The 14,042-nt window shown below is 68.2% G+C and overlaps 3 protein-coding genes across 13 annotated transcripts in view; 2 read left to right on the top strand and 1 right to left on the bottom strand.

The window, feature by feature from the left end:
* Positions 1-278: 278 nt before the first annotated feature.
* On the bottom strand, positions 279-2,805 carry YIPF2 (Yip1 domain family member 2). 2 transcript variants are annotated; one of them, XM_087778050.1, is made up of 9 exons: positions 2,729-2,805; positions 2,611-2,655; positions 2,036-2,175; positions 1,860-1,943; positions 1,695-1,782; positions 1,492-1,608; positions 976-1,136; positions 726-908; positions 279-649 (listed from the first exon to the last, which is right to left on the bottom strand). In XM_087778050.1, exons 2-9 carry the CDS (start codon positions 2,639-2,641, stop codon positions 521-523), a joined length of 933 nt encoding a protein of 310 aa, XP_087634176.1. In that variant the 5' UTR covers positions 2,642-2,655; positions 2,729-2,805; the 3' UTR covers positions 279-520. The 2 variants fall into 2 exon arrangements, with proteins under 2 accessions (XP_087634176.1, XP_087634177.1); XM_087778051.1 differs by having other exon boundaries at positions 2,750-2,803.
* A 105-nt stretch (positions 2,806-2,910) lies between these two features.
* On the top strand, positions 2,911-4,658 carry TIMM29 (translocase of inner mitochondrial membrane 29). The gene is made up of 2 exons (XM_087778032.1): positions 2,911-2,989; positions 3,677-4,658. The coding sequence occupies exons 1-2, from the start codon at positions 2,914-2,916 to the stop codon at positions 4,330-4,332; spliced, it is 732 nt and encodes a 243-aa protein (XP_087634158.1). The 5' UTR covers positions 2,911-2,913; the 3' UTR covers positions 4,333-4,658.
* Positions 4,659-5,847: 1,189 nt separating this feature from the next.
* SMARCA4 (SWI/SNF related BAF chromatin remodeling complex subunit ATPase 4) overlaps positions 5,848-14,042 on the top strand; it is a 29,016-nt gene continuing 20,821 nt past the window's right edge. For 5 of the 10 annotated variants that reach the window (XM_087778223.1, XM_087778227.1, XM_087778226.1 and 2 more), the window contains exons 1-3: positions 5,849-6,013; positions 9,351-9,430; positions 13,250-13,541. In XM_087778223.1, coding sequence (XP_087634349.1) covers positions 13,320-13,541 — 222 coding nt within the window. In that variant the 5' untranslated portion in view covers positions 5,849-6,013; positions 9,351-9,430; positions 13,250-13,319. Of the gene's footprint in view, positions 6,014-9,350; positions 9,431-10,262; positions 13,542-14,042 lie in introns of all 10 variants that reach the window. The other 5 variants (XM_087778229.1, XM_087778228.1, XM_087778225.1 and 2 more) reach the window with 3 other exon arrangements.

The following is a 14,042-nucleotide window of genomic DNA, read 5'->3' as shown; positions in this document are numbered from 1 at the left end:
TAACGGCCGGGGCGCTGGGTCCCTGCCGCGGGGGGAACGGCCGAAAGCGCCCGGCCGGGCCCCGTCCCTGCCCGCCGGGGCAGGCAGCGCAGGCAGCGCGGGCAGGGCCAGCCCCCGGTTCCGGAAGGCTCCCTGGCGCGGCCGCGCTCGGCGGCGGTTGGCGTCCCCGCGCGCGGCGCCTGAACTCTCCTCTCTCCTGTTTTCCCCCCGAGGGGCGCGGCGGGGCCCCCGGGGCCGCGGCCCCTCCCCGCGCCGGCGCGTAGGAATAGCGGATCCGCTGGGATTTTTTTTTTTTTTCGGCTGTAGTACTGAATAAACGGGAGGGTTTCCAAGGACGGCGCCCCGCTGCCTTCCCCGCTGCGGCCCCTTCCCCTTCCCCGGCGCGGTTTTGGGGCTCCCCCCAGGCAGGAGCTGGCGGCGGGCGCGGGGGGGACGACGACGACGTCCCCGCGTTTATTGGGGGCAGTTTGCGCCGTGGGGCCGAGCGGTGCCGCGTTCCCCCCCCCCGGGGGCTCCCCCCTCACCGCGCAGGGTGGGCGCCCGGCAGGGAGACGTTGGTGCCGGGGAGCTGCGGCGCGTGGCTGCGGGCCCCCGCCGTGGTGTGCGCTGGTGCCGGGCCGGCGCTCGGCGGCTGCTGGAAGAAGTAGAGCTGGGAGGGAAAGGAAACGCAGGGGGGTCACGGGGGGACGCGCAGCCCCCAGCCCCCCGGCCGCGCCGGCGCGTACCTTGCAGCCGACGGCGAGGAGGGCGTGCAGGGCGACGACGGCGGCCACCACGGCCAGCGCGGTTGCCCGTCCGTCGGCGCGGACCAGCGGCCAGAAGGTGATGGCCAGCACCGACGCCGAGAGCAGCGCGGCCACGGCCAGCAGCAGCCACTGCAGCCAGGCGGCGGGGATCAGCCACAGGACCTGCGGGGACAGCGGCCCGTCACCCCCGCGGCCGCCCCGCCTCGCCGGGGCGCCCGCCGCCACTCACCGCCGCGGGGACGTAGGCGGAGAGCGAGTAGCCGTAGACGCAGACGGTCTCCAAGAAGCTGTAGGCGCCGGCCCCGCGGCTCTGCCGCCACCGCAGGAACCCCCAGAGCGCCAGCGGCACCAGCCAGGCGTAGCAGTAGATGAGGGTGGCCGCGATGGTGACTGCGGGGGGGAGAGGGGGGTCAGGGCGCAGCCGGGGTCGCCGTGACGGCCCCGGCGTGGCGCAGGCACCGTTTTGGCGGTCCGAGCCCCTTCTGCGAGCCGCGGGGCCGGTCCCGGCACCGTTTTGGGGGTCCGAGCCCCCTCTGCGAGCCGCGGGGCCGGTCCCGGCACCGTTTGGGGGTCCGAGCCCCTTCTGCGAGCCGCAGGGCCGGTCCCGGCACCGTTTTGGGGGTCCGAGCCCCCTCTGCGAGCCGCGGGGCCGGTCCCGGCACCGTTTTGGGGGTCCGAGCCCCCTCTGCGAGCCGCGGGGCCGGTCCCGGCACCGTTTGGGGGTCCGGGCCCCCCGGCCCCTCACCGTGGCGGAAGCAGGGGCTGTAGTGGTAGGCGGGGGACGCCGGCTTCTCCAGCAGGCGGGAGAGGTTCCCGCTGCCGGCCAGGGCGAACGCCAGCGTGGCGCAGATCCAGAAGGGCCCTGGGGACGGGAGGGGCCGTCAGCGCGGAGCCGCGGCGGCATCGCCGCGCTCGGCACCGGGACGGCCGCGGCCGCTTCGCGCTCACCGTAGAGGTCGGGGTTGTTGCGCAGACGGTGACGCACAAAGTTTTTCCCCGGCAGCGGCGTCACCGAACCCTTGATCCTCTCCAGCACCTGCCGGGGACGAGGGCAGAGCCTCAGCCGCGCCGGCGCGCGCCGGTGCCGGCCGCCGGGCCGCCGGGCGCCGTTACCTGCTGGGTGTCGACGTCGAAGAAGGCCTGGTAGTACTCGAAGGTCCAGAAGCTGCGCGGCGGCCGCCGCTGCGCGCCCAGGAGCTGCGGAGGGGAGCGGCCGCGGCTCCGTTAGAGCCGGGGCGCCGCCGGCGGGGGCCTGGGGGGGTCCGGGGGCGCGGGGCCCCCCCCCTCACCTCGGCGGTGTCGCTGTCGTTGCCCGGCTCGGCCTCCTCGTGGCCCACGGCCACCGCGACGTGGCTCGGCCGCTCCTCGCCGGCGCGGGGGGTCGCGGCGTCGGGGGTGGCCGCCAGCAGCTCCGCCGCCTCCTCCAGCTCTGGGGGGGGACGGGGTCGGGGGGGGGGGGGCAGGGGTCCAACCCCCCCCCCGCCCCGGGACCCCCGGGGACCCCCCACCCTGCCCGGGCACGGACTGGGGGGGCCCGGGGACCCCCAACCCACCGGGACCGGACCCCCGGGGACCCCCCCACCCTGCCCGGGAAGGGATCAGGGGGCCCCGGGGACCCCAACCCCGCACCGGGACCGGGAGCCCAGGGACCCCCCCACGCTCCCCGGGCACGGATCGGGGGGGCCCCGGGACCCCCAACCCCACCGGGGCCCGGACCGGGGACCCCCCCCCCCCCCCCCAGGAGCCCGCCCGGGGCTCGGGGCCGGGGAACCGGGGGGAACCGGGGACGGCGGAGGGAGGGGGCGGCAGGACCGGGGGTCCCCGGCCGGGTCGGGGGGCCCGGAGCGGCCCCGCTGGGACTCACCCTGAAACCGGAGCTCGTCCGGGGCGGCCATGGCGGAGCCTCTCGCTACCGGGATAAAACGCACCGTGGTTGGACGGGACCCACCGGGAGCCCCCAAACCCCCCGGTCCCGGTGCTACCGGTTGTCCCGGTCCCGGTACCCGCCGACGTGGTTTCCCCCCCCCGCGGCAGCGATGGTTCCGCCCGGTCCGTCCCTCTCCCGCCTTCCCCCCCCCCGCCCCGCGCCCCGCCGATGTGGTTCCCCCCCCCAATGGTTCCGCCCGGTCCGTCCCCGGGTCCGCCCCGGCGGGAGCCGCTTCCGGCCATGGCGGCGGCGGCGGCGGCGGCGGGGAGCGGGGGGGGCCGCGGCCTCTGGGGCCGCCTCACGGAGAGTCGCATCGGTGAGGGGGGGCCGGGGGGGGGGGGCGACCGGGACCCCTGGGTCTGGGGGGGGCCTCTGGGGACCGGGGGGGCAGCTTGGACCCCCGGGGGCAATGGGGGGTCCGAGGGGGGCAGCCAGGGCCCCCCGGGGGCAATGGGGCGGCTGGGGGAGGGCAGCCAGGGCCCCTGAGTCTGGGGGGGCAACTGGGACCCCGGGGGGCAATGGGGGGTCCGGGGGGGGCAGCCAGGGCCCCTGAGTCTGGGGGGGCAACTGGGACCCCGGGGGGCAATGGGGGGGCTGGGGGGCAGCCCTGACCCCCCTGGGGGCAATAGGGGATTTGGGGGGCAGCCAGGGCCCCTGAGTCTGGGGGTGGTCTCTGGGGTCTTGGGGGGCAGCTCTGACCCCCTGGGTTCAGTGGGGGGTCTGGGGGCAGCCAGGACCCCGGGGGGCAATGGGGGGGCTGGGGGGGGCAGCCGGGACCCCTGAGTCTGGGGGGCCTGGGGGGCGGCTCGGACACGCCGGGGGGCAATGGGGGGGCTGGGGGGGGGGGGCAGCCAGGGCCCCCCCGGGGGGCAATAAGGGGATTGGGGGGGGGGGCAGCCCCGCCACCCCGGGGGCAATGGGGGGGTCGGGGGGCCCCCGGCCGGCGGCGGGGGGGGGGCTCCGGGCGGGCGGGGGTCGCGGCCCGCGCTGACGCTCCCGGCAGGGCGCTGGTGGCGGGCGCTGCTGCAGGACTACGCGGCGGCGGCGCGGGAGACGGCGCTGGGGGCTCGTCGCCGTCCCGCCGCGGCGGCGGCCTCCCTGGCGGGTTTGGCGGGAGCGGCCGCCTGCGCCGCCGCCGTCCCCAGCGCCGAATCCTTCGAAGCGGCGACGGTGGAAGCGGCCGGCGCGCTCCTGCTCCTCTCCCCCGGCACCCGCAGCCCCGCCGCCGACCGGCACGTCCAGCGCCTGCTGCGGCGCCGCGAGGCCGGCCGCCTGCGCTACCGCAACCTCCTCTTCTTGGCGGTGGTCTACGAAGCCCCCCACGCCGCCGACGCCGCGCTCTACCCGGCGCTGTGCCGGCACTTGCGGCCGCGGTGGCGGGAGCTGCCCGCTCGGCTCCTGGACGTGGGGTTCTGGGGACGCTGGTGGGTGCTGGCGGCGCGGTTGCGGGATTGCGACGTCAACGAGGAGGAATTCAGGGAGCTGCCGGCCCGGCTGCGCCGCCTGGACCCCCACCACCTCCGCTCCCACCGCAACGAGAGCCAATTCCTGGAGAAATTCCGGCCCGTCACCCTCAGCCCGGAGGAGATCCGGCGCGCCGAGAGCGAGGCGGACGCGCCGGGACGCGCCGCGGGCGCGGGGCTCGGCGGGGAGGCGTGACCGCGGGGGGGGCTCCGCTCGTTACCGCCGCTGAATTCTCGTCCGTAACTCATCAATTCTCATTTATCACCGGCGGCCGCCGCCGAGTTCCCGCGGATTTGCCGCGCCCGTCGCCCCAGCCGTTCGTTACGGCGCCTCGTTCCGGATTTTCGGCGCGAAGGCCTCTGCGATCCTCGGCGCGCCTTCCTCGTTATCGATCGGCCGCTCGTTCAGGCCTTCGTGAGGGCGTCGGCGCCTCCCCCCGTGAGTTATTTATCGCTGGCGGCGAGGCGACGGTTCACCGCCACGACGTTTAATTAATATATTTATAGGCTTTTATATCTACATTCGAGATTTCCTTATACCTTCCGACGCCGAGGGGCTCCCTCCTCCATCGCCGGCGTTTTTCCAGCCCACCCTGACCCCAAAACCGGTTCCGCCGGACGGCAGGTGTTTAATTTCCGTAGAAATCGGGCTAAACCCACCCAATTCGGGGGGATTTGCGGGGATTTCACCGGGCTCCACCGTCGCCGCGGAGACGGCGGCGGTGAACCGTAATTTCCGTCGGCGATTAAGCGCCGCGGGGACGCGCTGGCTCAATTAACAACGCCAACGGGTCGCGGCGTTCGGCCCTCGGCCGTTGCTTCGTTATTTGGGCTTAATTCTTCCTCTTTTGGGCCCCCAAATCGCCGATTTTTGCTCTTTTCCCCTCAGGGGCTGGAATTCTCCGCAAAAGCGACGTTTCTGCGCTCCGAAAGTCCTTTTTTCCCCCCGATTTCCCCGAGCGCCGTCGCGCTGGGCGCTCGCAAAGCTCGATTTTGTTGGGTTTTTTTTCTTTTTTTTCCCATTTTTGCACGTTTTTCACCATTTTTGGTCCCTCCGTCAGCGCAGCCGGGGGGGTCCCGCGGCCTCGCCGGCCCCCAGGCGGGGCGGGGGTGGATGGGGACCGGGCCGTGCCCCCCCCCCGTCGGCCTGGGCTGTAAAACCGGGGTTTGAGGGAGCGGGAACCCAAAATTCAATAAAATCACCTCAGAATTGTGTGCCCCCCCCCCGCCCCTCCCCTTCGCCGCAGTGGCGCGGTCACTGCGCATGCGCGAGGGGAGGGGGGACGCGCGCGCCCGCCACCGCCCCCCCCCCGTGTTCCCGCCCCCTTGCTCCTTTCGCGCCGTCCCATTGGCTGAGGCGGGGACGGATCCCGCGCCAGGCCGATCGCGCCGTGTTGATTGGCTGTCAAAGGCGGGAGACAGACAGGCGGAGGGGCGGGAAAAGGGAAGAAGCTGAGGGCTCCTCCCATTGGCTGCTGCGCGGCGAGCGGGTGGGGCGGGCATTCCCCCTCGCCTCCTCCTATTGGCCAAGCCGCCCGCCTGCTTTCCCCCCCACCCCGCCTCCACCAATCGCGCGGAGGGGGCGGGCTCGCCAAGCTCATATTGGTTGCTGCCGGGGGGGCGGGGCGGAGCGCGCGCTCCCTTTCCCCTGCCCTCATTGGCCGCGCTGGCGGAGGGGCGCCGCGCTATTGGTCGGCGGGCGCGCGCGCGGCGCCGCGCACGCGCGCTGGCTGCCTGTGGCGGGGGCGCGCGCCGCGGTCGCTCCCTCCCTCAGGCGGCGGCGGCGGCGGCGGCTCCTTTGTTCCCCCCGCGCCCGGCGAGACGGGGCCGCCCGGCGGGGATGGCCCCTGCGAGCGGCTCCTCCGGCGGCCAGCGCGGTAAGGGCCGGCGGGGCCCGTCCGGGGGCGGCGGGCCGGAGCCCGGCTGAATGGGGCCGGGGGGGGGGGGTGGGGGGGGGGGGGGGTACGGCGGCCCGGGAGGGTCACGGGAGCTCGGCGGAGCGCTGCTGCCGCCGGCCGCGCTGCCCATTGTTGCCTCCATCGGCCATCATCATCCTCAGCCCGACCGTGCCCCCCCCCCTCGGCCCACCGCAGCCCCCCCTTTCCCTCCTCTCCTCTCTCGCCCCCTCTTTTCGCCCGCCCCCAGCATCCCCCTCTCTTCACCCCCCATCTCCCCCAGCGTCCTCCCCCCCTTTTTCAGCCCCCCCCCCCCGGTATTCATCACCGCTTTTAATCCCCCTTTCCCGCCCCCCCGCCGCATCCATCGCCTTTTTAAGCCCCCTTTTTTCAGCCCCCCGTCATCCCTCCCCCTTCAGTCGCCCTTTGCATCCTCCCTTTCCAGCCCCCCAGCATCCAGCCCTCCCTGCATCCCATCTTTCCAGCCCCCCCTTTTCAATCCCCCCAACATCCCCTCTTTTTCAGCCCCCCAGCATCCTCCTCACGTTCGCCCCCTTCACCGCCTCAGCCCCCCCCCCCCCCCCCCCCCCCCCGCAGCGATCCCTCAGTGCCCCCCCCCGGGCACCCCCTTTCCAGCCTCCTTCCTCCAGCTCCCCGCTGCGGGGCCAGCAGGGCTGGGCTCTGTCCCCTTGTCCCCCCCACCCCGCCTTTGCTGCGGGGGGGTCAGAGCCACCGCAGTGCCCCCCCCCCCCCCCCCCCCCCCCGGCCCTGGGCTGTTCCCCAGCCTCCTTCCACGTCCCCCTTCAAAAGGGGGGCACCCTCCCCCAAATCCAGCCGTTCCCCCCCACCGGGTGTCCGGTGCCCCCAGCCCCGCTGCCCACACGGGGTCTGCGTCCCCCCCTCTTTGACACCCTCCTCCCCCCGGGGCATCTCCCCCCCAGCCCCATCTTCCTCATCCTCCCCCCCACATCGGGGCTTTGTCCTTCTGGAGGACAGCGTCCCCCGCCCCGTTCCCCCCTCCGCGGGGGTGCTCCCCCTTCTCCTCCCAAGCCGGGACCCTCCTCAGCTTATGTGGCTGTCGCCCCCCCCCCCCGCCGCCCCCCAGCTGGTTTTGGGGGGGTTCGCTGGGTCTCAGCATCCTCTTCCTCAGCCTGCGGCGGCCTCACCTCATTTCGGAGTCGCTGCGATCGGCCTCCCTCCATCCCATCGCTCCCATCCCATCCTTTCCTGTCTCCCCACCCCTGAAATTAATTGATTTTTCCCCCGTCTCTGGGGGGGTGGCGCGGGGCGGGGGGGTCCCAGTGCTCGAGGACGGGCTCCCTTCGCCCCGGCTCCTCCGGGAGCTGCCCCGGCCTCCGTCCCCGTGGGAATCGTCACCCTGCCCAGCACAAAGGCCGCCCTTGGCGCGGGGGCCTCGGGGGGATCCGGCGCAGCGAGGGCCCCGTCTTGGCGGGGGGATGTCGCAGAGGGGGGGGGGGTTTATTTATTTATTTTTTTAAATCACGACGCTCGTTAGCGAAAATCCCCGCAGAAATCCCCTGGTGCCGCACAAAGCCCGACGCCCGTTCACGGACTGGGACGAGGAGCGCGCGCTGGTCTCCCCGCTCCGTCGGGCTGGGGGGGGGAGGGGTGTCCTCGGCCGTCGCCTTCCATTTCGGGGGGCGAATCCGCCTCCCCTTTGTTGGCGGCGCAGCCCTCGGCGCCGCCGTCGTCTTTTGTTTTGAGGCGGCGTCGCCCTCGGGGCCGGCGGGGGTCCCTCGGGGCCGCTCCTGGGGGTCCCGGCCGGCGCGGGGGGGATTTTGGGGGCGCAGTCCCCACGCCGCCCCTTTTTCCGACGCCGCGGGTTCCCGATCCATTAAAGCCGGGCACGAGCATCATCCTGCCGGGAGATCCCTTGGGCTGTTGAGAAACACCGAGCCTTTGGCGATTATTTTTTATAAATAAGCTCCTGATTTTGGGGAAAAATAACCCTAAATTATTTTCGTGCGGCGGTTAGGCCTTTTGAGGTGAAATGCCGCGTTTTCCCGTGTGATTTTTCGCTTTCCCCGGCGAGGGGCGGGGGCGACGGAGGTCTCGCGCAGGTTAGGAGGGGTTGTTCCCTGGTTTTTTTCCTTTTCCCTCCCCAATCGGTGAGCGCTGTCCGGAGCCGCTCCGGCTGTTGGGATGGGAGGGGAGCGGGTGAGGGAGCCCGGGGACTCTGCTGCTAATTTCCCCTGTTAGAATAATTTCTATTTTCCTCTTTCAAAGCTCAGAGTCTGGAGGAGGCGGCGGGGTGTGTGTGTGTGTGTGTGTGTGTAATTAAGGGATTTGTGCAGCTGCCGCTTAAAATTCATGAGCTGCACGGAGATAACGAAGCAACGAACGGCATTGGCCGCGGGTTTCGTTCACCCCCCTGCACAGGTTGAGCTTCTGGGCTTGTTACAGCACTAAAAGTTTAGAAAAAGCTTAAAAAAAAAAAAATCCCTGTTCTCTCGAGACAAGAACGCTCGGGGCTGAGCCTCCCCCGGGCTGCGGGGGACGATTTTATCTGGCCCGCGCTGGGCTGGCGAACAAAACGCACCGGGTTTTCAGAGGAGCCACTTCATTTTTCACCCCGCCGCCTCTCCTGGCTCTCCACATCGCCAAAACGCGCCGAAAAGCCTCGTAAATTGGCAAAGCGAGCAAGCCGCCCCGACAAATGCCTCGAATTAATTACGGAAGGCTTTTTTCCTCCCGCAATCGAGGACTTAAACGCTAGATCATAGGCTAGGGATTGTTATTGTTTGGTTTTTTTTTTTTTAAAAAGAATCAAATTATGGTCGTGGAAAGGAGATGTATTTTTGCGCCGGAGCGCATGAAATCTCCGTGACCTTAGCCGAGGCGCGGGTTATTAATTTGAATTCTTTAATTGATCGTCGCGCGTTCGCGGCGCGGCCGTCGCCTGCGTGGCCCGGCCGTGCCCTCGCCCCTCTCCATCCCAAAAATTCACCGCGCGGCGCGGTGGCCTCTACGTGCCGGTGGCCTCGATGGCCGGACAGACAGACGGACAGCCTCTCCCTCCGCGGGTCTGTAGGCTCAGGGGAGATGCGGACGAGGCAGGAGGGGACGCGGTGCCGCGTTGCCCTCTCCCGCGCCTCCTTACAGGCGTTAACTTACCCGTAAGTAAGCAAATTTCCAAAAAACTCATCAAACGGGTTGCTGCATCTGTCACTTTCCATCTTTACCAGGCCGGCGCGGAGCACGTATCGTGGCCGCTCGCCGAGGCGCCTCTCCCGTGGAGAGGAGCGCCCGTCTCCTCGTTACGGCCGCCGACTAATTGCCGTTTTTCCCCCCCCCGCAGCCTTGCGTTAAAAGCTCGCCGTCCCGAGACCTCCCCTCGCCGCCGCGCCTGTGAGGGGTCGGAGACCGTCGTGCCCATAGGTACGTGCCTGGATTTCGGGTTTCCTCGCCTCGGGAGCACCCGGCGCTGGTGGGAGACGCCCCCGCGGGCGACGTTAGGGGGTCAGATGGGTTTTTCTTAGAAATAAGAATAAAATTGCCCCATGGAGAGGAAATGCTGGTGCTGGCCCAGGCCTGCGCCTGCAGCGGGGCCGGAGAAGAGCAGAGCTCGGGTTTTAATGAGAAAGTACTTCGCAATTCCCTAACGCTCCTCGAAGTACGCTCTTTGTTTTGCCTTTCTCCTGGAAAAGCCAGCGCCGGGGGGGGCAGCTCCTGCTCGAACGGGGCCGCGTCACCCGTCGGTCCCTCCGTTCCCCTCAAAAATGCTTCATTAGTCCTCGCTTCCTCGTTAGCCGCAGCAAGGGGAGAGGGAAACGGCTCCCGCAGCCTCCGTTTTCCTCCCGGGGTGGAAAGCGAAAGATTCCCGAGGGCTGGAAGGGCTTAACTCGGGGATCGATCCCCGCCCTCGGCCGTGGGGGGCAGCTCTCGGGGCGCCTGCGGGCGGGCCGGCCCCGCAGCCCAGCTCCCCGCCGCCTGCAAACGAGAGGCCCTGCGGCTGTAAAAGCCGAATTTGCGCGGTACCCGGCGCTGGCAGAGCTGCCTGGCAAAACATGAACCGCAAAAACATGAGCGCGGACGGCCCCGAGTCGCCTTTCTGTTCCCTTTACCGTTGGCGCGAACGCTGGCGCCGCTGCCGCTCGCGGTCCTGTCGCCGTTCCGAGGCTGGCGAGGCAGCGGTCAAACGGTTCCGGACGTGCCGGCGAGTGGCGTGAGTATTGAACATTCATTTCTTTTAAATCGGGGAAACGTAAAGCCCGAAGAGCCGTAGCGGGTTTGTTCCAAGACAAGGGACGCGCCCGCGTCCTTCGGAAGCCGCGTGAGGAGCGGGATCACCCGAGGAGGAGGGAATCCCCGGAGCGGAGGCGAGCGTGCGGCTTTTCACGAGCACCCACGAGATGTTTTAATTGACGAAGGGCGCTTCCTTTCGCCTCCGAGGAGGTTTCCTGCCGCCCGTGCCAGCGTGGGACGCCCCGTGGTGATGTTTCGGGAAGTTTCCCTCCCCGACGGCTGCTCCGTGTCCTGGGAATCGCTGCCGTTTCGCTCAAGTCTGGATTTTCCAGCAGGAAACGAGCGTGAACTTGGGAGGCCGCCTGCCCTTTTCGTGGCCCGCAGATCCTTCAGATGATTAAATCCGTGGGTTTGGCGCTGCTAGGGAGCCGGACGCATTTCGGACGAGGGGAGAGGGAAGTTTTTCAGGCGCATTCTGCTTTTTAAGAGCCGTTTTGCACCTTTTTGTGTGAAAACCCGAGCGCCCGAATTCCCCCGGCTCTGGGACGGGCGTGAGTCCGAGAGCTCCTGCGGTCTGAGGCGCGATGGCTCCTTTCAACGCCGTGTTTGTGGGAAGCGCTTGGCTCCGCCGTGTTTACCGCCGGCACGGGAGGAAAAGGAAAAATAAACACCCGCAACCACAAATTGCCGGAACAAATCGGGATGAGGTGCCGCCCGGCCCCGGCTGGCAGAGGCTTCGGGAGGGAGGGCTGGCGGCTCGGCGAGGGATCGGCTGCCCCGCGCTCGTTAGGCTTCGTCCTGAGCTCAGAGAGGAGCCCGTTAATTACGGCTGTTCTGGAGACCCCGTGCAGCCGGAACGTATCTCCCGTCGCCTCTTAAAATCCTTTTGATCCTTGAGGAACGTCCCGGATTTGTGCCGCGGTGTTTCCGGGGAAGATGTAAAGCAGGAGGAAACGCGCAAGGTGAATCCCGGAGGAGCTGTAACGTTGCCTGACCTGAAAAAAGGAGCAATTCCCCCTTCCGCCGTCCCCTGGCCGTGGACGGCAAGCCCAAGCCTCACAAATTTCTTTCCCCCCGAGCCCAGGATTTCTGCGGATTTAACTCCGGGATGGAGGGCGGCTCCGTCGCAGGGAACGCTGAACGCGTCTCCGGCCCCGCGGCCTCCTCCGGGCCACGCTGCCGCCTTCGGTTACGGTTCCTCCTCGCTCTCGCAGCTGCAGGATGCGACGGAGCGTGAAACCCAGACGCGGATTTGCCTTCCCAGCTGGCCGCAGGCGTTCCCCTGCCCTGGCGTCGCCTGGGCGGGTGCCGGTGGCACCCAGGTGTTTCTCCCCGGCCTCGCCGCTCGGAAAACCACCAGCTTTGGGCGCGATCGCGCCGCGTCCTTATCTTACGTCGAGTTTAACGTCTGTCACCTCCCTCGGCGGCAAGTGAATCTTTTGATCTGGCTCGGGCGGCGAACAGGGATTTTTCCGTCCCGGAGAAGCTGCGGCTGCATTTTTAGGTGAAAATGGGGTGACGCTGCCGAGTCCCGGCCCCGCGGCTCGTCCTGCCGGGCTCTGCGGTCGGAGCCGAGGACGGTCGCTGTTCTCCTGCGTCAGCTGGGCCTTGCGTTTGTCGCAGCCATCTGCAGTCTTAAAAAAACCCCCGCGCTCCCCCTTTTCGCTGTATTTTGAAGTCAAAATCATTTCTGCCGTCGGCAAACCCTCGTTGGGAGTAGCGTAGTCCGGCTGGGAGGGACCTGGGATCATCCCGCCCGCTCGGACAGCGCCAACGTCGTCGAGGGCATCGCCGGAACGCGGCTCCGCCCGGCGGCGCTCCGTCCCAGCCGCGGAGTCGGCCTTCGCTCTCGTTAACTTTCACGCCGTTGACGATCACCCAGTGCTCTGATCTACCCGGATCCCTCCGCACGGCCTCTCCTCCCTCCGGCGAGCCGACGGCGCCTCCCAGTTTAATATCAGCAGCAAACTGGTGCGTTAACTCCTGCCTCCGGGTCACGGATAGGGAGATCGAGCAGCCGGACCTGCCCCCTTCGCCGCGACCCTCGGCTCAGCCGGGAGCCCCTCGGCTCGCGGGCCCTCGCGGCCCCAACAGCTCCCAGACGGCGACGTCGGTCGTAATTATCGGTCAAAACGAGATCCGCTCCCCGCGCAAGCCCCCCGAGGCAAAAATCCCCCCGTTCCATCTTCCATCAAACCTCGCTTGGAAGGGGGAATAAATTAAATCTGCTGTCGCTCGCCCGACAGAGAAGTTCGCTTTCGTTTCTGTGTAGTTTGGATTATTCTTGCGATTGCAGACGCGAGATTTCCCGCAGCTTTGGGTGGAATTGGCCCCGCTTTGGGACCGGCGGATGGATTCGGGCTTCTCTGCGTCCCCAGCCTGCGCGCTGTCACCGCGAATACGTTTCCAAACCCCGGACTGGGACGGGCGTCTCCTGTGCGATGTCTGAATTAACCAGAAATTCCAGTTTCTCGTGCGAGAGCGACGCTTTTCCACGCAGATTGCGCGTTTAACTTGAACGAGTCCCTGGGCCGTTTAAGTCCTGGATTTCGGTGCTTCCCTGCCCGCTTCCAGCAGGATGTTTTGGCTTAACCCGCGTCTCCGGAGTTGGGCTTGCTGGAAGCCGAAGCAAGTGCGAGACGACGTGAAATCAATTTCAACATCTGCGGAAAAAAATCGCTCCCAGAACCGGTGCAAAACCGCTTCAGTTGGAAAAAAAAAAACCAAAAAACGCTTTCCACATGGACCGGATAACGGCGTGCTGTCTGCTCCTGCCCAAATCCCGGGAATGCTTGGTGCTCACGCCGCGAGGACGACGGATTCGGAAGCGGGTTTCTCGTTCCTGACGCCTCCGGCTTTGCAAAGCCGGCGAGGCTGGGGTCGCTGACGCGTTCTCGGGTCGTTAGCAAGGGCTTTGCTCCCGGTAGCGTCCCCGGCGCGAGCGCGTGCGGGCGGCCGCCCAGACCTAATCCTAATTTCCCTTTTCTGTGCCCGGTTCGGGGGCTCTTCCAGGAGCCGCGGAAGCTCCGGCTGAGACGAGCTCCCCGGCGACAGGACCCCTCTCCCGCCGCCCGCTGCGAAGATGTCGACTCCGGATCCTCCGATGGGAGGAACGCCTCGCCCGGGGCCCTCTCCGGGGCCGGGCCCGTCGCCGGGGGCCATGCTGGGACCCAGCCCCGGCCCCTCGCCCGGCTCCGCGCACAGCATGATGGGACCCAGCCCCGGGCCGCCCTCGGCGGGGCACCCGCTGCCGCCTCAGGGGCCGGGGGGCTACGCTCAGGACAACATGCATCAGATGCACAAGGTGAGGGGGCTCCGGAGGCTGCCGCCGGGCGCCGCTTCGGTCGGACGAGGGGGAGCGGGGGCGGTCGCTTCGTTTTCCTGCCCGTTTACTTTTTTGGATGCTCACGCATCGTATGTCTCTCGGGACGGAAAGTCGGAGAAGTTAACGGTTTCTTTCAGAGTGGAGTTTACGCGTTTTGCTCGCCACAGCTGTCGGAGTGCCCTGCCTGCCTCTCCAGCTCGCTTCCGATTGCGAGTGGGGGCTGAGGAGTTGAACTCCTAACTGAGAAAGGAGAGGGAAACGTCTGATAAAGGTTTCTTTCGCTGGGAATTTGGAGCCCAGGGAAACCAAGCCTCCCTCCTCCCTTTCCGCTTCTACCGTCAAAGCGCTTGGGGATTTTTGTTTTGTCATCTAAAACCCCTTTTTCTCAGTTTTTTCGATCCTCTTCAGCTGAAAGACCCAGGGCAAAACCGCCCAGGCAAAGCACTGAAGCAATTTCAAGTCTTTTTTAACGTCCTCGTG

This window comes from Nipponia nippon, unplaced genomic scaffold, assembly GCF_047370975.1.
Source record: "Nipponia nippon isolate SJK-2023a ecotype South Korea unplaced genomic scaffold, ASM4737097v1 scaffold_42, whole genome shotgun sequence".
NCBI lineage: Eukaryota > Metazoa > Chordata > Aves > Pelecaniformes > Threskiornithidae > Nipponia > Nipponia nippon.
Note: the sequence above shows the minus strand (reverse complement) of the source record. Positions and strands in the feature narration are given on the sequence as shown.

What these genes read in the sequence shown, in the direction of transcription:
- YIPF2 (XM_087778050.1), bottom strand. Translation starts at nt 2,641, where the DNA reads ATGGCCGCCCCGGACGAGCTCCGGTTTCAGG. An exon ending in TCGACGTCGACACCCAGCAG is followed by an intron (nt 1,783 to 1,859) that starts GTAACGGCGCCC and finishes CGTCCCCGGCAG; the next exon opens with GTGCTGGAGAGGATCAAGGG. An exon ending in CCGCCTACGTCCCCGCGGCG is followed by an intron (nt 909 to 975) that starts GTGAGTGGCGGC and finishes CTGTCCCCGCAG; the next exon opens with GTCCTGTGGCTGATCCCCGC.
- TIMM29 (XM_087778032.1), top strand. Translation starts at nt 2,914, where the DNA reads ATGGCGGCGGCGGCGGCGGCGGCGGGGAGCGGGGGGGGCCGCGGCCTC. An exon ending in CCTCACGGAGAGTCGCATCG is followed by an intron (nt 2,990 to 3,676) that starts GTGAGGGGGGGC and finishes CGCTCCCGGCAG; the next exon opens with GGCGCTGGTGGCGGGCGCTG.